The sequence below is a fragment of the Miniopterus schreibersii genome, assembly GCF_964146895.1.
Source record: "Miniopterus schreibersii genome assembly, chromosome: 21".
In the NCBI taxonomy this organism is placed as follows: domain Eukaryota; kingdom Metazoa; phylum Chordata; class Mammalia; order Chiroptera; family Miniopteridae; genus Miniopterus; species Miniopterus schreibersii.
Genome location: NC_138123.1, coordinates 15,805,976 through 15,832,250, shown reverse-complemented (window position 1 = coordinate 15,832,250; position 26,275 = coordinate 15,805,976). Strand labels below are relative to the sequence as shown.

The 26,275-nt window shown below is 49.9% G+C and overlaps 1 protein-coding gene across 1 annotated transcript in view; it reads right to left on the bottom strand.

The window, feature by feature from the left end:
- The window catches only part of EDARADD (EDAR associated via death domain), a 53,263-nt gene extending 27,210 nt beyond the window's left edge, over nucleotides 1–26,053 (bottom strand). Inside the window, exons 1-4 of the mRNA XM_081124135.1 lie at nucleotides 25,902–26,053; nucleotides 18,059–18,117; nucleotides 16,101–16,140; nucleotides 10,528–10,586 (exon numbers count right to left, since the gene is read on the bottom strand). Of these exons, the coding sequence (XP_080980261.1) occupies nucleotides 10,528–10,586; nucleotides 16,101–16,140; nucleotides 18,059–18,117; nucleotides 25,902–25,932 (189 nt within the window). The 5' untranslated portion in view covers nucleotides 25,933–26,053. The remainder of the gene's footprint in view (nucleotides 1–10,527; nucleotides 10,587–16,100; nucleotides 16,141–18,058; nucleotides 18,118–25,901) is intronic.
- Nucleotides 26,054–26,275: the final 222 nt, after the last annotated feature.

Here is a 26,275-nt window from a genome sequence, read left to right as displayed (position 1 = left end):
AGCCACTGGGAATGTCCTAAAACCAGAACTACCTGATGTTCCCTGGAGTGTGAGCAGGGTCAAGGACATGCCGATTTATCGCACAGAGCATGCTGGATCCTGCAAGGGTTGCTGTGCACCCAGCAGGGCAGGCAGGGGCCTGCTGGGCTGACTCACCCACAGCCGCACTGTGTGGGTCCCTTCCCTGCTGTTACGATGTTCAGACCGCTACAGGTTTGCAGATGGCCTGGCGGCGGCTGCTCTGCCAAGGCAATGAGGCTGCCAGACCACATTCCGACTACCTCTCAGTTCAGCTCAACAAAAAGAGCAACCCTCCCTTTACCAATGTTGTCCCAGTGGCATTTGCCATGCTAGCCTGCCAGATTGATATTGCCTAGAATATGGAAAATTCTATATTTAGCCCTAGATTTGCCTATATTTAGACAAAGCAAGAGGCCCAACAGCAACTGGTACCACCCAACTGCTACTAGCTGAAAACACTGGGCATCGGGGGTGGGGTGCCGCGGGACAATGTCCCAACTCTGCCCCTCAGATCACCAACAGCATGATTTCTCAGGTCCCCTTCAGCTCTGAAGACACCAAGTTGTCAAGTGGGCATCTGGGCCCAAACCCATTTTCTCGGCTGCTGTATTAGCAATACCAAGCTGACCTCTGATGGAGGCCAAGGTCACTGGGCTTAGGGGGAATGTCAGGGGTGCGGGGAGCTAGGAGGAAGCAGGGAGTCCAGAGATCCAAGAAGAAGGTACCAATGGCACGTGAGGGTCACGGTCACAGGAGAGTCTCACCCAATACACTAAATGTGTGTTCTTGGAAACAAGGTAGAAAATGAACCACGATTTCTTGGGCTGCTCCTTTAGCATCAATCATTAACTAAGGTCATGATCTGGCTTTCAGGGGCTGGGAACTCCTGTCTGGGCCTCCACATTATACTTCCTGTAACACTATCGACAGAGCAGTGCGCTCCTGCTCAGAGTCCCAGGCCTAGCCCCCCATTCACTCTGGGTAACACAATGTGGAACTTTATTTTTGAAAGACTTAATTTCAAAGAAATCAACTAGCTGTTAATAGGCCTTCAGCAGATAAAGCAGCAGCTCTTTAATTTGGTGGCATTTATCACTAGGATTTGACCTTAAGCACATGCAACTTGCTCAGTGGGAGAACAGAGGGCAATCTGCCTGCTGGGCCAGGCCTGCAAGTGGAGATGTCCTTGTGATCTAAGCAATAAACAGCCCAAGGGTGGGGGCGGGGGGCAGCTATGGGCACTTGGCTCTTCACCACAGCTGTATTTAGAACAGCAAAAGAGCTGAAACAACCTCAAAGTCCCACAATAGGGAACTTTCTAAGTAACTCTGAGGCACAGAATAAAACATGACAGGATATGAGATGGGATATTTCCCTCGTGCCTTAGAGCTCTGACTGGGGCCCCATGCCGAGGACAGCTGCGTGCATCCACTCCGCAGAGAGGTGCTAGGAAAAGCCTAAAAGACCCGCAGAGTGGGGGCCAAAAGTGGTGGGATGACTCTTGCCCCAACCCCACCGTAACTTCCATAAGAGGAAAAGGCATCAGTGGAAGAAATGAGACTGCGGCTGCTCCCCTCCTCTGCCCATCAGGAGGAAGGGGCGGCTGTCTCCCACCTGGCCAGGAGAGGGGCTGCAAGAGCGCACTTGCTGGGGGCACCTGCCAGAAGGGGGAGGCCGGCCTCGCACTCCTCAGCTGGAGGCCTCTTGATGTGCAGATACTCTAGGCCCAGCCGGCCACTAGGAGATCCTAGCCATCTGTACGAGGAAGCGAGAAGCTAACTGAAGCTGTCCCTGAGGGTGGACAAGGGGGTGAGCTGTCCATGAAGAAGTGGACCAGAGCCATCTTGAAAGGACCCTGCTCAAGACGTCTACCTGCTCAGGTCAGAGGTACATAATCAAAATTTCAGATCAGGCCCGAGTCAGGTGAGGAGAGAAGCTCTGAACAGGATGAGAGCTGTAAGTACAGTATGGAGTTCACAGCATTAATACAATACTAAGATATTCACTGAGCACCTACTGTGTGCTAGGAGACTGGCATTATTACACCCGTTTTACAAAGGAGGGAACTGACTGAGAGAAGTTAGGTAACTAGCCCAAGGTGGCATGGCTAATGGCAGGACTCTGGGCCTCGCCGGTCTCTATGGTTCCATTGCCCATCGGGAGGCCAGAGCATCTACAAGCAGGGAGACTGCCTGGGTGGTTTAAATCATGGCTCTACTACTCCATAGCTGTGTGGCCTTACTCAAGTTATCCAACCTCTCTGTGCCTCGGTGTGCACCCGCAAAATGGGCATAATAATAGTACATCCCATAGAGAGTTGATGAAAATTAAACAGGTAAGTGCTTGGGACAACACTTAGCCTTAAAAAATTTTAACTATAATTATTTTGATTACATCATATTAACTCCTTATACAAAATGCTTCTGATACTGTGCACATTAAGAAAGGAAAACAAACCACTGTCTACTAATGTGATGATGACCACACAAAAAACAGTCACTCCCATGCAAAGGAGAAAAAGGAAATAATATGTCCCTTACCTTCTTTGAATAAGAACATTCCTTTTATGATGGAAAAGTAATCATTCAACAGAAAGAACTTTTTGTCCCTAGCTCACAGCTACCCTTAACATTAAACAGATGAATGCCCATCACACCTAAGGCACTGTGATCTGGCAAAGGATGCGCCAACGTACCCAGCCGATGAGACAGCAGGAAATGCGCAGGAAAAGGTGCTCATGTGACCTTCACAGGCAGAATGGGTGACAAATAAAGCAAACTTATCCACAAGCGTTGAGGAGAGTTGTGGGGAGTCCTGGTCTTCTGCTCAGAGAAGAAAGTAGACGGTCAGGCGTGTTTCTGACACAGGCCGACTGCCAGCACACACGGCGTCCAGAAGCTAGGAGCTACGTAAGCACCTGTCGTGCCACTTGCTAAATGCTTACTGAGCATTCGATTCCAGGTAAGTGCTGCAATATAGTCAACACCATGTCACGCAAGCTGTGATGAGTGGAACTGTGTCCCCCTCCTGACCTCAGATTCATATGCTGGAGTCCTAGTCTCAGTGCCTTGGGATGTGACCTTATTTGGAAATAAGGTCTTTACAGGGGTAACCAAGTTCAAGTGAGGTCCTCATGATGGGCCCTGATCTAGCACAGCTGTGTCCTTACAGTGGGGGAGTTTGGAGACAGGCAGGCACACGGGGGGGACGCCACGGGAACACCGGCAGAAATCAGGGCAGAGCTTCTAGAAACCGAGGGGCACCAAAGACGGCCAGCACACCAGGTTATCCTAGGAAACCAACATGTACGTGACATGTTCACTGCTTCTGAAAACAGAATCTCTCTGATCTATAAAGTGAGAAATGGACCAAATGATACAGCCACGAAAGGCTGCATCATCTTCATCCACAGTGCACGCCAGGCAAGGACAAACCTACCAGCCTAACCGCTCACTCAGAAGCACCTGGCAGCAGCGTTTCCATGAGGGTTATTAGGGTGTCAAAGGCTCCTCCCTGCCACACTCGTCACCAGAAGCAGGCTGTCCCCCTGTGCCTGCTCTGACCACAGTGAGGGGCTGGCTGCAGGGTCGGGCCCACCCAGGTTGCCCCAATTCTACTTCAGCAAATGGGCCAAACCTGGTGACAGGTGGCAGCAACTGGCACGTGTGGCGATGAAGCATGGGTGTGGTGGGCGTGTCTGGATTCGTCCACCCTGAGGACACAGGTCTCACCTGCCTGCCTCACTCTGCTACTCAGTCAGTCCTGGGGCAGGAAGAAAGATCATGCAGCCCACCCCAGACCACTGTGCTCGAACCTCTGGGGGTGGGACTCTAGTCCAGAGCCACTGGTCTGAGCAAGTCACAGGTGGGCAGTCACAACTTTTAATAAGAAAATTTAAATATGTTTCCTGTCCCTTTCCAGCACCTTCTATGTGCAACGTGAGGTTCCAAGCTCATGGATTATCCCAAAATGGTCAAGAGGGTAGACAAAGCCTAATCTCACCATAGCTTCAGCAGGTCTATGTTAACATTAACTGAAGTTATTCCTACGTCACCTCGCTGTGGATTGGTGCATTTACCCTGTGACCACGCACTTCATCCCTCCCACTCAATGATTTTACTTGCGGGAGGGGTGGGGTGAGAGTCACCAGTCCCAGTTTGCGAGGGCCCTGCTTTTCCTCCAGCTGTTCTGGAGGCTCGAGCTCCTGCAACTGGCCCACTGCCTCTCCTGTACTCGCTTGCCCCTCGACCATGGTAGCACGGTGGCCTCTCTGAGGCCTGTCCCAGTCCTCCCCCAAACAACAGGACTGACCCACCTCAGGAGAGGCCTGGCCTGTGCCCGAGTGAGCTCCACAGTCAGGTGTGTCCCCGTTTCCGGGGCCTGTGGGTTTCTAGAGGGAGGAACCTGGCCTGTGGGCTATGGGTTCCCTGCCAATCACACTGCCAATCACGGCCTGTGAGGCGGAGGAGGCCAGGCTGCTGAACTGAGAGAGCGCAGCTCCTGAGCCTGGGGACTCTCCACACTGATGACCTTCACTTTCTTCCACACCTTCCAGAGCCCCCGGGTGCTCAAGCTCCGGGCCTGAGCATAGGCTGGTTCCCGTTCCTATTGCAGATGGCAACTCAATTCGTCCCCTCACCCACCCATAAAGCATGTGTGATGTGCTCCGTGACATTATAAGAGCTTTAAACAGATTAACTCACTTCCCCCCACTGCCCCAGTGGGCTACCTTCCTGCTGGTGAGCGTGGCCTGCCAGGCACCTGGTGGCCAGCTGGGATGCTCTGAAGCGGGACCTCAACCCTTCCCCCCTCAGCCCCACATCCTGTCAGACCAAATCCTTTCCATCCCTCCTTCATGTGCTGTTGCTGTTTGGTTCTTGTTTTGTTCTATCTCAAACACTGTTGGGGTTGAACTGTGTCCTGGAAAGAGATGCGCTGAAGGCCTGCCTACCCCCTACCCCCCCCCCCCCCCCCGAGTGTGGCTGTAATCAAGGTAAAGCCAGGTTCCAAGGGAGGGCCCTAAACCAATAAATATGACCAACTGGTACCTGAGGAAAAGGGGAAATCGGTGCAGAGACAGGCACACTGAGGGAAGGTGACGGGAAGGGACTCGGAAAAGACAGGCCCACAAGCCGAGGGGGGAGGCAGGGAACACACTCCCCTCCAGGCCTCAGAAGGAGCTGCCTGTGGACACCCGGATCTCGGACTCACAGGCTCCAGACCGGGACACACACATTTCCGTACCTGAGGCCTGAGGCCTGAGGCCACGTTCCTGGCCCTTCGCTCCAGGCCCCCGGGACCCAGTGCAAGTGTCTGAACTGCCCTGTTCTTTCTCCCACCTGCGCCCAGCCCTTAGGGTTATACTCCTGAGTGTCTGCATCAGCCACCTGGGGTCTCAGGGACTCGGGCTTTCTCCTACCCACCCCTGGCAAACCACTGCTAGGTGACCCTCCCAGAAGGCTGCTCTGGGAAAATTCCTTCAGGAGCCCCCCAGGGCCTGGGGGTTGAGCCCCACCTCAGGCCTGGCCCTGCAGACCTCCACCCGTCCCAGAGGGTTAGAGGAGCACGGGTACAGGGCTGACCGGTACCCGCGGGTGGCAGTAACAAGCCTCTATTACAGCCATCGGCCTCCCTGGTGCAGGAACTCAGTCCTTCACGTGCACATGCTGAGGTTCCGAGGAACCTGAGCAGCATTTCTCAGCCTCCTTGCGAGAAACAGCCTCCTCTGTTCCTGCAGCATCCACACGCCCACCCGGCCTTCCTGGCAGGTCGGCAGCTGCTACGGGGACCGTAAGCTCTGAGCACCGGCCACTGTATCCCAGCACCCGCGCGAGTGCTACCAACACACTCCTGGCTCTCAGCCCCTTGATGGATGGAGGGATGCGTGCATGTTTCCTCCTCTGCCCCCTTGTAATCATTTACAATTTATCGAGCACCATCACCCCACCGCCTAGTTCCCCAGGGCCTGTGGCCTCACCACTGGACCAACAGCACAAGCTCTTCTTCCCTAATATCTCTGCTGCGTTTCCTCCTTGCCTGCCCCATCCAGATGTCATCGCTCAGGGCTCAGCTCAGACTGGACGTCGCTAACTCGCCTTCTTGTCTTCATAGCTAAAAAAAACGTTTGTATCTTTACCCATCCTGCCTTCCTTTAGTCTTGTCTCTAAAAAAGAGTGGAGGTTCTTGCTTTTAAAACTCCAGCTCCCTTCTCTGTGCCTTTGATAACTTTATTTATCTGGCATCTGTGTGCATACATCTTAACTTCCCTGCCAGATCACAGGTCCCTTAGGGAGGCCAACGTGTCATGTGTCCTCCACAAAACACTGCTAAGTATGTTATCAATAAATATTTGCTAAGAAAATGAATCCTCTCTGCCGTCCACAGGGAAAGTAAACCAGCTAATTATTCCACTTCTCTCCTCATCTGTTTTAACTTCTCCACTCCCAGTGACACCCTACCCTTTAAAATCTGACATTTCCCAGCCCAAAAATGAAAGTTTTTTCTGGAATTTCCGACACCCTCAAATGAGAGGTTAGGATTTTTCCTTGCTACCTTAATGGATCTGACAGGACAGTAGTTTCTTATGACTCGCCTACCCCTAGAGCCTGGCATTATGTTCTGTACCTACGACCGATTTCCTTCCTGAAAGGTCCCAGCGACATCTGAGTGGACAAATCCAGTGTGTCATGGCCCTTGGCCATGCTGTGCCCCTAGGATGCTGAGTCTTGTCCTTGGCACCTGAAGCAATGCCCAATCCTGGCCTTTTTCTGTCTTTATTTATTTCTGTCTTTATTTATTTATTTATTTATTTATTCTGTCTCAATATATTTATTGAGACTTACTATGTACTCAGCAACGAGGCTGCAACTCAGCAAAATCCACAGCAGTCTTTGCCCTCGTGGGTCATGGTCTAATTCCTGGGAGGGGCAATGAAATCATCCGCACACCTGTAACTGTGCCCTGGGAGTGGAGAAGTTAAAACTATGAAGCGAAGCACGAGACCTCACAGCTTCCTGCCCTGGCCACTCCGCTGCCTCTGGGCTCCTGCACCTCCTCTGACCTCTAAAGCAGGATGATCCTCAAGGTGCCATCCCTGGCTCTCTGCTTCTCTATGAGGACTCCCTCCCTGACAGTCTCATCCACTCCCAGGGCTTCACCTGCAACCTCCTGACACGTGAGCCCTGAGCCAGGACCTGGGCTGCACCATCCACCACTTACTGGACATCACCCAAATCTCACACACCCCAAACTCCACAAACCTTTATCTCCTCTCTCACAACCTGTAAACAAACAAATGCAATACTAACAGTTACACAAGTCAGATGATCTTCCAGAATTCTCCACTTGCACCCATCTCCCCATCACAGGCTAGAAGAGTCTTCTCCTGAGTTCCCCCAGGTCCCAGGTATGGTCATGGGGCTGTCACTTAAGACCCCAGTACCTTCCATCATCCAGTCTCTGGCATTCTAGGCCCTGGGACCCAACTTATTTTTTTAATACAATCTTCCCACACTTCAGCCCCAGGTGCTCACTCTGACACTGGCTGACCCTGGCCTGGCTGAGACCACTCCTCCTCCCAGAGGTGCCCCCTGCCCACAGACACTCCCTGGAACCTGATTCTGGGTCAGGGATGACACCATGCAGCCCTTCCCGCTGCGGGTGAGGGCTTGGAGCAAACTGGGTAAAATGCTTATGAGATAATTTTATGTAACAAAAGCAAGATACACAATTATTTCCAGTTTTTATAATTATCCATAAAAAACTGCACATGGGAATACATAAAAAATAGCTATATTGGAATACTAGAATTGGGGGTGATTTTTTTCATTTTCCTAGATTCTAAAGTTTACTTAGTGTGGTCTTGTAAATTAATTTTTATTTTAGAATAGTTTTAGAATTTACAAAAAATTTGAAAAGAGAGTATGAGAGTCCCAGCCTCCCCTACGCCCAGTTTCCCTTATTAACATCTTACATGAATGCTGCACTTTTGTCACAACTAAGTGAGCCAAGAATTGAATGTGGTTTTGAAAACTTAAAACAACAACAACACAAAAGCATTAGTTTGGTAGAACCAAATAAACAACATGAATAGAGGAAATGTCATTCTTTCCATAACCTGTAACCCCAACTTAGCAAACTAATATTTACTATTTTTCTTATAATTTCAGACTCTCCTTGATGTGGATTCCTGGCTACACTGGAACTTGGTTTTACTATCGCTGCCATATAGTTGTGATGTAGTTACAGTAGTAAAAACTTTACTGGTTGACAAACATTCTGGGAAATGTTTTCTTTAACGTAAAGTGCCCTGGGAATTTCTAAACACACGAATCAAATATTGTGTGCAGGCTTCTCAGCAAGCCTGTGAGCTCTGCTGGGGTCTTGTCCCCTCTCCCCGCCTCTGGCTCCTTCGATGCCCAAGGGCACCCAGTCGGGCTGCTCTCAGAGCGCAGTAAGTACCAGCTGGAGTAAATCAGAGGCGCTGGGCAGCCCTCGTATATGGGCATCGCTTGTAAATTACAGGAAGTAAAGGGTTCTTCATGAAATCTTGTCTGAGATGTCAGACTTTAATTTTTGACCCCGAAATGTTCTTCCTTTGCCTTATTTCCACAAAGGCAGCTAAAAGTCAGTCTTTGTAGAAGATGACTGTAGGTTTTAAGTTGTAAAAATGATTAAAACAACAAATATTCAGTACTCTAAAGAACACGTTTTCAGCTTGCTTTCACTGTCTAAGCTGCAGAAAATGGAGTGTGGGTTTTTTGTTTTGTTTTGTTTTAAACGTTTCTCCCCTAGTGAGTCCCCTTTGTTCTGGCTGCCAAGTTGGTTTCAAAGAATCTTTCTGGCTATCGAGCCGTTAAAACAAATCCCGTAGATTAGACAAAGAAATAACCACCTGAAGGAGCCAGGGACAGGCCTACTTTTTGTAGGAATATAAGACATTCTATTTTAAAACAGAGCTGGGGGGGGACCTCGAATAGGTCTCCCCCCCCCCGCTTTTTTTCGTTGATAAGTACCTTTTCATCTTTTAGGATGTCTTTACGTCACATAGAAAGAACTAGAACACAGAAATTAGAAAAAACACTATACAGTGTCCTAACGCATATTCTGCACCTAATCTTAAATGGCTTTGGAAAATCCCTGAAAGCAAACTAAACAATGTAGCATTCTTGTATCTACAAGTGAGTCTGGGTCACCTCACAAAAAAGGTGAAGGAGAAAACTTTGGTAAACAAATTAAGAACTGTAAGAAAGGAAAAAGGAATACATTAGGTTTACTAAAATAATTCACGTTCCGTGTCAAAGTCAACCACTGGATTGTAATTCCAAGGAAAACGCTGAGCGTCAACATTAACAAATACGAGTAAGATGCACAGCGGGTGACGGAAGACCCACAAATCAAGTGAAAGCAGCATCACTGACAACTTCCAAGAGAGCTGCGTTTATAACTCGAACCGTCAGTCCCATCAACTGTACTGAACTTCACTTCATTACTAACGTGACTTGGCTATCCAATGACTTATTACAGGCTGATGTTTTACAGGTCAGACGAACAGAACTTCAACTTTGTCTTTTAAAGATTAACCTGGGCCCCAGTCAGGTGGCTAAGTTGGTTGAGTGTCGTCCTGTACATCGAAAAAGTTGGGGGTTCGATCCCTGGTCGGGGCACGTATGGGCGACAACCGATCTATGTTTCTCGCCCTCTCGCTCTCTCTCCCTTCTCCTGTCTCTAAAATCAATAAACAAATCCTCAGGTAAGGATTAAAAAAAAATTAACCTGGTATTACGGAAAGAGGAGGACCGATCTTGAAGCAAGACATGCTTTCTGAGACACTTAATGCTCTAAATTTAGCAGATGTGAGGTATTATGCAATTTCCAAATGAGATTTGAGCAAGTAAAAGAGATGGACTGGACAGTAACTGAATCACACAGCAGCCCAAAGAAGGTTCCGGAAGAATGTTCCTTAAACAGTGAACAGTGGAATGATAGGCAATTTCCTTTTTTTGTGCATTTTTGTCCTATCTGAAGTTTAAAATAACCACCATTCTTTTACAACCAGAAAACAATAAATGTATTTGCTTTTTGGAAAAAGGCAATAAAAATAATATGTTAGTTTGATTTCTGCTATCTGAAAAAAGTAAATGTTTTATAAGACATTACAAAAATGTTATTAGACTACCCAGTTTTGCTATAGCTTAATAAAGAGTTCCCACTCACTACCTGTGAAAGAAAGCAGCCCTCCTTCCCAGCTCACTGACATTGGCTGTTTCTGGCACATAGGTAAGTATTTATTTATTCCACAGAAGGGGTTCAGGCTGCCACAGTGACTCCAAGTAACACAAGTTCCAGGGATATGCTACAATACTGGGCCACTTAAAGGTCACTTCCAAACCTATTATGTAAAAATCCGGTTTTTCTTTATTTTTAAAGCTGTAGAAGACAATTCCTTAAAAACTTAGTTGGATTATAGATATCTGAGGGTAAAGACATGATTGAAAGTATTCTTACCTGATGGTGCACATCAGAATTTGTTGCGCAGTTCAAAGGAATCGGCTCACATTCTTCAACTAGGAAAAGACACAACGGTTGGTAAGAAGTATGGTCCTGGTGAGAGGCCTAATTGAGACTCCATGTGACCTGCTGCCTTGACATCTGGCAAAATCAGTTGGGTCTGGATGGCTCTTGGTTCCACGGAGGGCCCCTCGCCAAAGATCACTCGTGACCAGGAGACCAGCACAGTCCCCGCCCACCTCTGCGTGGTGGGCTCCAGTTCCCCGCCAGCCCACAGAACTATTCAGACACTGACCCATACTCCCTCAGGGACTGGGGACACCACACCCGCCGGACACTACAGGTCTGTCTCCCACAGCACCTGGCCGGTCACACTGTCGCACAGCATAGTGTGCAGTGTGTCCCCCAGGCTGTGAGATGTGACTGGTAAATGGCCGTCGACGTCACCTGTCCAGTGTCAAGTGTCATGTGCTTGGCCATCTCCATAACCCCAAGGCAGGACCCTCCCTCACAGACTGGGCAAATAAAAGGCACTTAAAGCACACTCCCCTCTGATGGACAGTGTCAAATTCACTGTGTCACTCACCTACCTGACATTTTACTAAGCCCTTCAGGTGGCAGGCAGTGGGGTTATACCTGTCTTGCTAGCTCATCCCCCAAAGCCCAGCCCTTTCCGTTCTACTGTGAAAGTGGGGACTGCCAGGGAGCTCAAAGGATCATGACATGTGTGTGAACCAATGTCTATACCTTTCAAAGTTCATGCATGGTTAGGAAGGAACTTCCACCCCCAGGCTGTCCTACGTGTGTTAACCTCAGAGGTCCCCAACACATGGTGACGTTTGTACAGACGTATTAAAAAACTATTTTGTGCCCTAGCTAGTTTGGCTCAGTGGTTAGACCATCAATCCACGGACTGAAGGATCCCAGGTTCGATTCCAGCCAAGGGCACGTGCCCCGGTTGCTGGCTCCATCCCCAGCCCCGGTCAGGGCGCGTGCGGGAGGCAACCGATCGATGTGTCTCTCTGACATCAATGTTTCTCTCTCTCTCTGAAAAGCAACAGAAAAAATATCCTCCGTGAGGTTAAAAAAAAAACAAAAAACGATTTTGCTCCATCAGATTTCTTTATCTTCACCCAAGGATATGTTTGTTGGTTTTAGAAAGAGAAACAGAGAAACGCTGATGTGAGAAACATCTATCGGTTGCCTCCCATACTCGCCCAACTGGGGATCGAACCCGAAACCTAGGTCTGTGCCCTGACCAGGAACTGAATCCGCAGCCCTTTGGTGCATAGGACGAGGCTCCAACCCGCCGAGCCACCGGCCAGGGCGCCCCATCAGAGTTTTCTCTTTAACCTCAAAAGTGCAGAGTGTTACAAAAGAAATGGTTTGTGTGTGTGCATTTTTAGTCATAAAGCCTCAAATAGAAACTCATTTAACTCAGGGTTCAAAAGTGGAGACTGAATGAAAGATTGATTCATCCGTTTATTTTTTACTTTCATTAACATTCATTCACCTATTGTGCGCAGGGCTGGCTGCCAGGTTCGTTCAAATAAGGGGCTATACTCGCTTCCTCCTGCACAACTGTGACTAGAGAAAAGGACTTTTTTTTCTTAATAGTATTATCTGAGAAATTTAAACTAACCGTGGCCTTTTGCTGAGATTCTATGTGACATCTCTTGGGCTAGAGCAGCAGAGATCCTGCCCAGGCTTGCGTTTCCCAAGGCACAGTCCCCAGTCACCTGGGCTGCTTGTTAACAATGCAGATTCCTGGGCTGCACCCCAGGCCTTATGGAATCTCAGAGGTCCCAGAAATCTGACACCCAACAAGCACTCCACGGAGCCTGGCGCTGACCAAAGTGCGTCTTCACAGCAGCGTCCCAGACCTGTGACTTCGGTCATGTGACCCCTCATAGTGGCTCGTGTCAGAACAGTCAACTTGGCATTTTGTAAAAGTGGAGTATTTTCCCCCAATACAATGGTAACTTGTATTTAAATAGCAACTTCTCTTATGTGGTACCCTCTCCTCTCCCTTGCCCTCTGCAAAAGAAAAAATTTGCAGAAGGGTGTCCTGCAAATTATTCAAGTCATAATTTGGGGGGGGGGTGGTTTATTGTAATGGATTCCCAAGAGAGTCCCGGTCAAGGGTGCGAGGGAGTGTACGGAATGAGCAGGACCCGGACGCACAGCAACCCATGCGGGTGGTCAGGTGCCCAGTTCCGAGCCTGAACAAGAAAACCTATTAACAAAATGCTGTCCCTGTGCGAGGGGAGAAAGCGTATGAAACATAACAGCTCAGTTGCTAGTTTTAGGGCAGACATTTTTACTTCTGAATTATTTTAGTGATTTCCTTAGCACCTGTTTATCTTCTGACTTTTTTCAACTTGAACTACTACTTCTACATTCAGTTAATAAACTGTTCTGAATAGTGTTAAAAACAAAATCAGTCTACTTTACTTCTCTTCTAACTCTAAATTCACCATAAAAATTTTGAACTATAAAAGGAAAGAGCATTAACACCAGAAAAAAATGAAGATGCTAAAACCCAGATTGACTTATGATGTGTTTATGTGCAATTTCCCCTCATTACAGAGAGTGGGGCTCAAAAATCAGAATTCTTTTTCCAAAGGCATTTTCTCTCACAATGTGGAGTCACATTCCCTTCAGACGCTTGAGCCAGCGCTTTCCACGAGAGACCAGGACATCTGCCCGACCCTGTATTATGCCTGAGTTCAGGGCCTCAGACGCTCACAGGACACGTGTCCTACCAGAAAGGAGGCCTGACAGTGTGAACCCCAGGAATCTCTGCAGTCAGGGGAGGCGGAAGCTACACACTTGTCCCCAATGAGGAAACAGTCAAAATGATATGTTTAAACAGGCTGACCACCAAAACAATACTAGATTTCCACAGCTGATCTACAGTAAAACCACATTATTCAAAATCACTCCAGCTGGGACCGCGTTAAGGAATTAGCTTTCTATTGTTGGTGAACACGTAGGACCATACTAGGAGTCTAGTGAAGTTTTTGTGAAACATGCTTCATCTGCTTCAGAAAATGAATTTTCAGGACTTTGTAACCATATGGAAATTGCTCAAGCTAATTACAAATGACTCGTTTACTAAATAAGTAGCCCTCCAAAAGCTCACTTAAAAGTTGGAGTCAGAGTTTGTCCTTAATATGATTTGAATACATTTACTTTTAAATCTATAAATTAATCTCTTTACTAATTCATATGGATTTTCTTTCCTAAAAACAACTTCAATGAGAAAATTACCATAAACATTTAATGATGATATCGGCCCTATTACAGTATGTTCAAAAAATGCCAGCAGACATTAAATTGCTCTATTATTGAACGCAAATGCTGTTTAAACTTCTGGACATGGCTCATTACATAGAAAATGACGTAATTCTTTGGAGATAAGGAATTATGTGCTTAATAATGTGATTGCCCATGAATGAGAGCAGAAGAAAGATCTAGTGTATGGTATCTGCAACCGCACTGCTTGTAAACTCATCACCGTTTTAATGAAGGTTTTGCAAAACTCAAATTCTAGGAGAAACCCAATAGTAGTTGCTTTAGTATCAGGGTTGCTAAGCAACAATCTTTTTCTTTCAAAACAGGAAATCTGGTTCAAGGGTGATAAAAAGATCTTTAGACAGATCGAACCACGACTGAGCCTTCCCGGAGTCGCTGTAGCTCATTCTGTTTCTAAAACAGTCCCCCTCTGCCGCTCGGCTAAGAGAGCTCTCCAGCCCTCCACCCTGATTTTCACAATTCTTTTGCCAGATTCCCTCCACCCGTCTGATGCTCGTGTGTGTCAGGCACCGTCACAGACGCAGTCCATTGACTCCTCACAAGCACGCTGGGAGGTGGACGCTAACGTGTCCTCCCTGGGCCACAGACGGGAAACAGGCCCTGTGGCCTGAAGGCACCGCTGAGCCCACTCAGGCTGGCAGTGTGGCTGAGTCCCGATCTCTCTTCCACAGGCCTCATCAAGTTCTTGAAGCCCCTCAGTCTGGCTCTCAAAGTGAGGTCTGGGTCCCAGCCACTTAGGCAAGTGTTAAAATGCAGGCTCCTTGGCCTGACCCCAGACCCACTCCTCATGATTTGCGGGCAGCGGGGCCCAGATCTGCATTTAAATAAACTCCCCGGATGATTCTTCGCTGCACCCTGAAGTCTCCAGTGCTACCCAAGACTGCCTCCTATCTGCGCCTGGCTGCCAGGCTTGCACTGGCCACTCTCCTGAGAACCAGAGAACCATAGGCTGGGGGATTCAGGACACTGAGAGTCACCCATGGAGGGGGGCAGGGGTAGTGAGCTCACCAGAGCTCCCTAATAGCCAGGATTGGGGCTCACACTTGGTCTTTCCTACACCACTGCCATTCCTGGGACACCACGGAGGCACAAGGAATAAAACTAATGGTGTAATTTCAGGGAGCAGGGGGAAAGGTCTAGGGAGCAGGGACTGGAGGGGTGGGGAGACTTGGCAGAGCCCCAACTTAAGCACAGGTGGGCCCCGGCAGGAGCTCCTGCCCACCGCTTCAGCGACTCCGATACCCAGTACCACAGGCACTGCTGGGAACCCCCAGGTGTGCTGGGAAACCCTCCCTCTCCAGGAAGCAAGGTGGGGGCAGGAGGGGCAGCTCTGAAGTTGGTCAGATCTGAGTGTTCCCCTTCCCTCCTCTCCAGGTTGTCAGGAAAGCACAAGGTAAAGCGTGACACCAGCAGCCTGGCCTCCAAGAGGCATCAGCCCCACAGGCTGCCCACAGGGCGACTAGGACAGGCAAAGGCAGGCCCCTTTTGTATCTGCACCGTCCCTGAGCATCCCCCTATGGGCTAGGAAAGGCCTGTTTTTGCTTTGGGGCTGACAAGCATCCCTCCTTTGGTAACAGAAACGGCTTTCCTGTGGTTTGGGTGGAAATGACTGTATACCCCCTCCCCAGCCACCCAACCTCAAGGCTCAGCCCTAGCCAAAGTCCTCCAGCATCCTGGTGACCACAACTGATTCAGTGATGGCCACGTGGCCAAACTGCTCATGTCACATATGTCCCTAAAATTGTGCTATGGGTGCTGAGGGGAGGTCCCTCTCTCTCCACCATCTTGAGCAGCACTAGGGGGAGCTACAGGTGTCAGGGACCATCTTTCCCACCACATGGGGAAGGCCTGCCAAGGACAGAAGACAGCGTGAGAGAGGAAGAGAGGGAGCCAGAGCCATCCTGCAAATGCTGGGGTCAGCAGCGCCAAAGGCCTTAGGCCAGTACGTCTCTCCCCACTTTTTTTAAATGAACTTGAGTTAGGTTTCTGTCACTTGCAACCCAGAATCCTGGGTGTCTTCATTTTATGCATGTTAAAAACACCACAGGACTTTCATGTGTAATGTTATAAAGTAGTTTAGAGATTTTAATAAGGAAATTCGTGCCTGAGACAATCATCAAAAAAGCCATGAACTAAATGACTGGTATGTTTCTGCTTCACAATTTTAAATAATGAAAAATTACTTTGACTAGTGCTTCTTTCAAGATATTAAAATGATCACAAGTTCAAGTAGTTATATTAATTGTACCTACCTTTAGGGAGTCCCGTGTCTTGAATAGGATATTTGTCTGACTGCAGAAACCAACAAAAGAGGAAAGTTATTTTTAAACACCACAGTCCACTGTACAATCAAAGTGAAAAGAAAGCTTTGTCTTGGGAAAGTCATGACTTTAATTTAAAACCTTGCACATTTTGAGCCTTGGACTTATCATTAGGGCTGACCCATAGCTTGTCTGTGTTCTCAGCTTACAGAAATGAAATCCAGGTTGACGAGAAGCTAGTGTTGGACCATGAAACAGAAAAAGCCTTCCTAATTTCCTCAGCTCTGACCACTGCCCTCCCTTCCTCGCCTGTCTGCAGTGCTGTGCTCCCTCCCTGCTTCCTGTAGTTTAAAATGAGGAGCATCTGTTTTCATGAATTATGGGGACGGACTCATTCTGTCCCACCATTTCTAAGGCATTCATTTGTGTCAACTAAAACGGATTCCAAGTCACACTAGATTAAGGGCCCACCTACTCCAGTAGGACCTACGAATTATACCCACAAATCGGTCAGTCACCGTGCAGATACACACAGTCCCCAGGGCCTTCTCTGAGGGCAGCACTGCTACAGGAAAGTGTCTACAGCAAATGCTCTTACACTCACATATTTCTCTGGAGGCACCTACAAACATGCAGGTGTCTAATTTTCTAGAATCGCTGACTTCAGATTATACAATGCAGTCGTTCTCTGAGCTTACATGAGAAGAGAGAGCCCGATTCCCCCATCCAGTCCCCTAACCCAGCTCAGCTCCCACTGTCCCCACATTTGGGCCTTTGGGTCTCCGCTGTTCTCCAGCCTGAACTGAGCTGCACCTCCCAACTCTTCTGTGGGCCTCACCCATGTCTTCTGTGGATGGAGGGAAAAAAGACACAAATGTGGAACCAAGGGCTTTGCTTTAAATGTCTTTCCTTGGAGTTTCTTTGGAGCTGAGCAGTCAAGTTTCAGGACCTCTACAAGCCTCCAACCCCCTTCCACAAAAGAAATCAATCAATCAATCATCAATCACAGAGAACTTAAAAGTCAGACAGCTTTCCCCTGAACTAAATCCTTCTCGACACTGCTCCCCAGAAAACACACCTATGTTACAACACTTCCCGGGCTGTTTGTAAAGTATTTGTTTCCTCAAGGGACAGAGAAGGGACTATGACCTCTGTGTCCCAGATTCTGACTCAGTGTTAATTCAACATCTCCAAGTGCCTGCATGAATGAACAGGCTGGGGCAAGAGCAGGTTTCCTGGAGAGACTGACATCTGAGCCAGGCCTAGAGGGTGCCCAGGGGACCAAGAGGAAGGACACGGTGCCTGCAGATGGTGGCCACGGAGGAGCACGGCCAGGTGGCTGGCAGAGTGGCATGGCAGGTGTACAGGGCAGGTCAGACTGAGGCAGCAGACATCCGCAGAGTGGTCACGGGAGGGCGGGGTAGGGATCAGAACCCGGGGGCCAGGTCGAGTCCCTCCTGAGCTGCTTCCAAGTAGGGCAGCTGACCCCAGCCCCTGTGCCTGTTTCATCTATACAGCGGGCAGCACCCACCTCTAGGGTGGCTGTGGAGATTAAACCCAGTGCCCATCTGGCATATGGGCAGTACTCGGCCACCGTAAGTTGTCCCTACTTTTTCTTCAATCTCAATTAGATACTTTGAATTTTGAAGATGGGGCAATTAAACAGAGCAGCATTAAAGGGACACGAGCAGCCAAAGACCTCGCATAATCTGAGATCACTTCTGCTAGGTGCCACGACAAGAGCGGAGTCTAAAGCCATTTCTAGCTGGAGAAACCCGAAGCTTACAGTCACACTGATCACCAAGATAAAGGCGTTCATCTAGGGAGAATCTCGTTTTGGGGTTTCTGATCTTCCTGTAAATACGGGGTAATAAAAAAGGTAAAGAAATAACAGGGTTTGAAAAAAGAGCAGCAGAGTCCTCACGGTCAGTGTGAAATTTGTAACCTACCACAGCGAAGGACAGAGTGCTAGGGTCTGTGTCTTCCACTGGCTCCTCTGCCACGCGATCTGCAGGAAAGCACAAGCAGGGAGAGCTTTCTTTAATGCAAAAGCACCACTGTGTCCTCGAGAACTGTCTTCCCGCAGGCGACGCCACCGTGGTCAGGCCGAGAAAAACTTACTCCAGTCATCAGTGGAGGCCAAACAAGAAGGGATGGGTTCAGACTGCATCAGGAAGGGATTTAGACAAACTTTAATTTTTTCAAAACCATACTTTGGAACAACTTATTTATAAATATCTACAAATACTCAGGGTTACAAATAACCACAAATCCTGCAAACATGACAGGAACGACTCTCTTGCATAGTGGGCTGGATTATAACTTCGAGCAGGAATAATTTAATTTGGGCTTCTCTTCTTCCCCGATTTCCTGTGCTTCTGCAATCCGTTTTCATCTTATTAAAATGCTAAGTGTCTGCATGTGGTTCGTGTGAATTACTAACGTCCTGGCCAACGTGGCTCAGTGGTTAGAGCGTCGGCCCGAGCACAGAAGGGTTGTGGGTTCGATTTCCGTCAAGGGCACTTGCCTGGGTTGCAGGTTCAATCCCTGGTCCCGGTTGGGGCGTGTGTGGAGTCTCTCTCTCTCTCTCTCTTCTCCTCCCTCCCTTCCATTCTCTCTCTAAAAATCAGTGGAAAAAATATCCTTGGGTAAAGATTAACAAAAAAAAAACACCTCACAGAATCTTCTTTTTAATTTTTTTTAAATCCTCACCTGAGGATATATTTTTTAATCGATCTGAGAGAGAGAGAACGGGAGAGAGAAGATCATGAGTGCGGGAGAGATGCATCTACCAGCTGCTTCCCATAGGTGCCCCAACCGGCGAGGCACTGCAACCTCGGTGTGCGGGACCTGAGCCACCGCACCAGGGCACCTCACAAAATCTTTATCAAACAAAAAGGGATGTGGATTTTGCAATATTTTGCTTATGTCTTATCACTTGTTAAGGAACTGATGAGGAACTGTGGAAAAGGAACAGGCTACCACTAGACCTTATGAATGTGTACAAATTAGAAAAAGTTCCTCCTTCCCGAGACAGTTGACAGAACACCTGCCAGAAGCTACCTTAATAAAGACCGTATCTGTCCGAGTGGGATCCTCCGGACTCGCACAGTGTGACCAGCACGAGCCTAAGCGGCAGCCCTGGCCCGCCCAGGGCCAGTTCCCACCTTCGCCGGTCCTCACACGCCCCGCCGCGCAGGCACCGTCCCGGGAATGCTCTGGGGATCCAAGCGAGCGGAGCAGGACAACTCGTCGAGGCCATCTGTCTAGGCAGGTTTCCCATCACAGTGGCCTTCCACAGTTCGTGCAATGTCAAGGAGAAGCGGTATGAAGGGAACATCCGTTGTGTGACAGCCTACAGTCACTGGGGAGGCTCAAGGAGGTGACCCAGCAGGTGGGGGGGATGGAGAGGGCGTTGCCATTGTCCTCCCACGGAAAGGGACAGGCACCTGCAGCTTCATGAGCAGAGCGCACTGGTGGCAAGGCCACGTGAGGGCGTGCAGAGAGGGGGCCAGCCACGGGTCCCCAGGTCCCAGCCTGGACACAGACCATGATTTGTGCCTGGCGCAGAAACGTCAAGTCCCACCCTGATGCACTAAAATGTCTAGACCCCTCCCTTGTTTTCCAAGCACATCACCCTCTCAGATTCCTACTGACCCCAAGGAGCTGGCTGGGCCCCCAATTCGGACTGAAATGGAATCCCTGCCAGCCCAGTGGAATACAGACTCAGATTTGGATTTAAATCAGTATAAAGAAAATAAGAACAAACTGTGTTGTTAACTCCCCCCTGAGTTTACAGGACTCCCGATGCCCACATAACAGGCAATGAATTGCCACATGAGAACTTTGGATTAAGGGCATGGAAACACACAAGATGAGTGCATGCCCAGCCTGGGGGCAGGTAGGGGCGGCGATGGAGAAGAGCCTGCAGAGGAATTCATGTGTTTTGAAGCTAGTCAGGAGAAGGGGGGAGGGAAAAGCATTCTAGGCAGAGGGAACAGCATGGGCAAAGGCCTAGAGATGAGAAAGGACATGACAATTCATGTGCTTCAAACAGGCCCAGCCAGTCACAGTCACACCTGCATTCAGTTCTTCCTCCCCTACTTCTCCCTTCCTGGCTCCTGGCTGGGCAGAGGCTGGTGGGAGCCACCACTCAGTAGCCTCAGCCCTTCTCCCCTTCTCCTGTCACAGCATCGTCAACTGCTTCATTTTGACTAAAGCATACCTGGATGACATCACCTGAAAACATTCCCCTGCCAGGGATGCAGTGCTGGGGCAGGTATGAACAGTGGAGGCTCAGGTCAATGGCTGTGCAGGACTAGGGTGCTGGGTGGGTGGGAGAGGGGCTCTAAATGACCCTGGGCAGCTATGCCCACTGTGTCCGCGACAAGCTAGTCCTGTTTCCCACATACACATTAGTATGAAAGGAAGGAAAGAGAAAGCGACACAGAGGCCAATGGAGGAGATGGCTGGGGAGGCAGACCTGTACCACAGGCAGCAGAGGGGACGCAAACAGGTCAACAGGAAGGTGCACTGCGGGCCACTGTGAGCTAGTGGTCTGGCCTTGGACTTGCCTGGCGGCGTGACCTTGCACAGCTCATGGAGCGGAGTGTATGCAACCTCACGCTCTCCCTCTGCAAGGCGAGGAGCTCAGGCCTCTGGTGCCCACACTCGGCAGATCACTGCCACTCTGGTCAGCTTTGGAAACCACCAGGCAGAAGGAACTGCCAGTGGCCCTGGGAGCTGACCAAGCTCTGATGGCTGGGCAGGTCTCAGAGGGTCTGTCCAGCTATAAAAGTCATGAATGGTGAGAAGTAGGGTCCCGGCAGGTAAGAGGGCACCTGCAGGCTGAAAGTTACTACGACATAAGTAACGGCACTTACTGGTCACTCAAACACCCAAATCTCAGCAATAACAAGAACAGCTCCCACCTACCTGGTGCCCACCTGTGTGGCATAGTTTGCACACAGTCTCAGTTCATCCTTAGGTAACCCTGAGAAAGGTACAATGTCCACCTTTTTACATATCGAGTGCCCAAAGCCATGGGGTAACGGAAGAGCCAGAATTTGGATCTGGGACTTTCTGCCTTCAAATTCTGCCTATTTCCCACTACCTTCAGGGTTCCAGAAGGGGCTCACGCACAGGCCACCTACCTGACAGACTCTCCTGGGGAGAATCTGTGTCCAAATTTCCCCTTTTTATTGGGGCACTAGTCATACTGGATTAGAGACCACTCTAACAACCTCATTTTAACTTGATTAATTCTGTAAAGACTACTTCTAAATAAGGTCATGCTCTAAGATATTGGGGGTTAGGATGCCAATAAAATTGGGCGGAAGGACACGGATCAACCCATGGCAGTCCGCTCTCTGGCCCCCCAAATTAATGTCTTTCCCATATGTAATATACATTCATCCGATATCCCCCAAATCATTCCAGCATCAACCCTAAATCCATAATCTCATCTATTCATCATCCACTCAAAGACCCAAATCTAATCATCTATGAATCAGGATCCTCAGGAGCCCAGGGACCGCACGGGGCACTCCGCAGCCTCTCCAGGAGTAACCACGTGTGGCCCAGAACAGACGCTGGTGAGCTGCCTAGCAGCCACTGTCACATTCCTAAATCTGCCTTCATTAGTCACGTTAGACAAAGGCCAATAGTTCCTAGAGACAGTTTCTTCAAGGAAGTTCAAAGATCTACTCTAATGGTGTCCTTTCAGAGAAAACAAGGAGGGAAGCCTACCAGTTTCCCAAATTCCCAGCATCTTGAGCCAAAGGGGTGGGGGCCTCTCGTGCTTTCTAGTGAATTAAGGCAATTCTTTGACCTTGTGATTTCAGAGTTAATTTATTTCTCGTGTTATTATTTTGAGTGCAATAGCTTTTCTTTTGACCTACAGCTGTTTGCATTACTGATTATAAAAACTCGGAGCATGCTAACCAGACCTGGGATTACAAAAGCTCTCAGTGCAGAACTGCTGTGGGTGGTGCTGACACCGAGATATTTACCCTCCTCTGTTTTTTTAACAGCCCTCGGTCATCCTCAGATTTCACAGCAGGGGCTGAACAAGCTGAGAAAGGACCAGGGATCAAGCAAGGGGGCTCTGGTATCAGATGGGACATGACTGACATGATGTGTCAGTCATGTCAGTGGGGCCTCAGAGGGACAGGGCAGGGGAGGAGGGAAGACATGGGACAAAGGGTCACAGGAGGAGGTTCAGACAATGGTAAGAGGAGAAAACTTAGAAAACATAGGCATTATAAGAACAGAAAAGAAATGAGGGGGGCACTGGAAAAACCCACGGGGATGGGAGGGGAGGGGAGGGGAGGGGAGAGGAGGGGAGGGGAGGGGAGGGGAGGGGAGGGGAGGGGAGGGGAGGGGAGGGGAGGGGAGGGGAGGGGAGGGGAGGGGAGGGGAGGGGAGGGGAGGGGAGGGGAAACCACAGCCCACACCACCCTGTTGGATCTGGAGAACTGGCTGGTCCAGCTTTTCAAATGAGGGCTGCCTGCAGTGTTTCCCATGCAGCCCTGCTCCTGCTCCCCTGCTCCAGGGTCTGTGAAGGGGGCAGGTGCACCTCGGACCCATCTAAGCACACAGGAGGGCTGGGGGGTGAGAGATGAGCTGCCACCCTAGATCTGAGCTGGTCTCTAGAACTAGACGGGGGGGGGGGGGGCGAGGAGGGGGCAGAGCAGAGGAGATGGCTACCCCGCGGCCAGGGCACTCTTCTCACTGCAGTGAAGGTACCACCTCCTCCGCCCAGCCTTTCAAAGCCTCTTTCCTTGTCAACTTCTGTATGAACATGAACCAGATTTTATTTCCATTTACAGGCAATTCTGACATCCTCTGCACAGGACTGTTGAGAGTGAAAGGGTTCCACTGTGACCAGCATTTCCTCCCACATGACCTCAGCAATCTTTGTCAATTTTCTTAGTAAAAAGGTACTGATTTATCTAAGCTCAGAACAAAGTATAACCGTACATACATACCTTCGTTACATGCATGTGGATATACAAACACGTTTTTATACAAGGTGAACTCAGCTCACATATCTAACCTGATGAATGAGCTCCTTGGGGGCCAATATGGGAAGAGGTTTTTGGGCCCAGAGTTTGGAGCATATGTGGTCACACTGCCTCTCTTGTCCTTCACTGAGGCGGAGTGTTTAGCCAGCACTTACTATGTGCTGGGTGCTGCACAGGTGTTTCAGGTATCTGCCAAGCAAAGCAGATGTACACTCTGTCCAAGAGCATATAGTCAAACAGGGGTGGTGAAATAATCACAGCTAAAAATTGTGACATGTACTCGAATGGGAAGGTCCGGGGCCCATGAAGGTGTATAACACTGGGCTCGATCTATGTGACTTCTGAGCTGAAAGCTGACTGAGGTAACTGCAGTGGGGCAGGTGATGGCAGCCTGCCAGGGGGCAGAAACACCTCTGCAAAGGCCAGGAGGCAAGAGGCACAAGGGCCCACAAGGAAACACGAGGAGGCAGTGTGGCTGCAGGAACGGAACAGGGCCATCGGTTGGAGGGCTAGGTAGAGGCCAGAGTATGGAAGCAATTTAAGGACTGAGGATTTGTCAGAAAGTCAGTGCAGGTTTCTAGGTAGAGAAATGACAGGATCTGAATCGTGTTGAAAAGGTTACTCTGGCCCAGCCGGTGTGACTCAGCAAGCAGTTGAGCATCGATCTCAGTTCGATTCCCAGTGAGGGCACATGCAGGCTTGAGCCCCAGCGTGGGGCATGCAGGAAGCAGCCGATCAATGACTCACCACTGAGGTTTCTATCTCTCCCTCTCCCGTCCTCTCTCTGAAATCAGTGAAGATATATTTAAAAAGAAAAGAAAAGGTCACTGGCCACCTTGTGGTGAATGGTTGAGAGAAGGCACGAGTGGGTGTGAAACACCATTTGGGAGATGAGTGAGGGAAATCAGGCGAGAGGGTGGAAACCTAGTGTGGGATGGGGACGTGAAGGTGCCATTTACCAAGTTCCAGCTATTGGCGCCACCTGTGGCTTCGTTACAAAAGCCGAAAGGGTAGGTGCGTGTGCCCTGGAGGTTACAGAAACTAAATGAGATGTTAGAGGGGAGATCATTTTGAAATCTTTTTTAAATGGAGGAACCCTTATCTTATTGATAAATTCCAGAGTGTGCATGAGCCCGAGGACATCTTCCAGATGCCTGAGTATGTTCTTCAACATCTCTGCAAGTGACAAGGACAACTCCACCTTAGGAGGCAAATATTTCACCTCCAGGTGCTGCCTCAAAAAGTCAAGGAGATATTCCTTCGTAGACGCCCCGCTATCATCACATCCCCAGTCTGCCATCAGGCCACACCTGCTGGGACATCCTAGCCCCTGTGTTCCAGGTTGGAAGCCCCTGTTCTGCTGGGCGAAGGCGACTCAGAGACCATCACGGAGTCTGGATTCCACCGTGGTGGTCGCATCACACTACTGACTCACTGCGGCTTTTTATAGATTGTGTGAGGATGAAGCTGTTTCCCAAAACCTGCCTTCCCTGGTGCCACTGACTGGGGGAGGGGAGGGGTGCAAGCAGATTTACATTTATTCCCCATTCAATGGATCCCTATCCAGATCCTTTTGAATTCCCCTCACAAGCATCATTTAATGAGACCTGAGACCACTGTTAGTCAAGTCTGGCCTAAGGCCTCCTGCATCTTGTCAATTAGGTTCTCAGAAGGGGAGGTGGGGGTGAGGGTGGGGATGGGGAGTGGGAGTGAGTGGATTTCTCCCTTTATGTCCCCCTCTGTTTTTCCAAACAATGGGTATGAGGGAGGGGAAGGCCATCTCCCTTCAATAAAAATGTTTACCATTCCCCACTTGAAGAGTTCAGATGGTTCTTCAAAATGTCCAAGAAACTCCCAAACCCAGCACATCACCATGCCAATGTGGCTGTCATCTCACCCCCTCCAGAAACTGCCTCCTCCTAACTGCCCAAGCCACAAACTAAAGATGGAACATTCAAGCTCTGCCCAAGCCCAAGCAACACGATAGGAGATCTGGTTACTTAGAGTTATATGGGGTTCTGTGTCTGGGGATCTGCTCTCCCCCGGCCTCTTCAACCTCCACAAAACCAGAAAAGCCTCCAGGTCCCCATTCATTCATTCATTCATTCATTCATTCATTTGTTCATTCAGTGTTTAACGTTCACTGCGATACAGGGCCCAGGTTAGGGGAGGGCTAGGGGAGGGAACTCCTGAAAGGAGAGGCCTAAGGAGGGTTTTAAAATTCGGGTGAGATTAGAGAAAATCCAGATTCTGGCCTTTGGTACAAACACAGTATTTTAAAGTAAAGACAGGACTAGAGACCCAGGTAATCAGAGAGCCCATAGGTGGGGTCCCCCAGGTGGATCAGGCTGTTGGTTTGGGGATGCTAATGTATGAAATAGCTCGAGTGCCAGTATTTAAAACAAACCCATTTAACAGAAGCGAAGTGAGATGAGAAACGAGAAGGCCTATGAGAGGGAGACAGGGAGAGCCCAGAGGAAACGGGGTATCCACCCCTTGCGCGCTCTCTGCCAGGGGTTGGAGGACTTGTCCCAACCTGGCGGAGTCCAGAACAAAAGCGCTGGAAGGTGGGGAGCGGAAGGCGCGTCCGGGGCACCCGTGGGTGATGGGGGCAGGGGAGGGGGACGGCGGACCTCGTGCCACTGTCCCCCGTGGGCCCCGCGCTGACCCTGGCCGGGCGCCTCTCTCGGGTCACGGAAGGCTCGACCCCGACCCCCCGCCGCGGCCGGACGCCTCCAGGTGAGCGCGCGGCGCGAAGCCACTTTACCTGCGCGCAGCGGGTCCTCCGGAGAAGCCATGGGGCGGGCGAGCGGCGCCCGAGCGCGGCGGCACCTCCCGGCCGGAGGGAGCGCTCGGCGCGGACCCCGAGCCCCGCGGTGCGGCCGCGCGCAGCTCCCGCCGCGGCCTGCGCCCCTCCTCCCGCTCCGGCCGCCGCTCCTCCCTCTCCGCCTCCTCTCCTCCTCCTCCTCTCCGCCTCCTCTCCTCCTCCTCCTCTCCGCCTCCTCTCCTCCTCCTCCTCTCCTCCACCCCCTCCCCTCCTCTCCCCTCCTCCTCCCCCGTCCCCTCCTCCTCCCCCCTCCCCTCCTCCTCCCCTCTCCCCTCCTCCTCCCCTCCTCCTCCCCCTCCCCTCCTCCTCCCCTC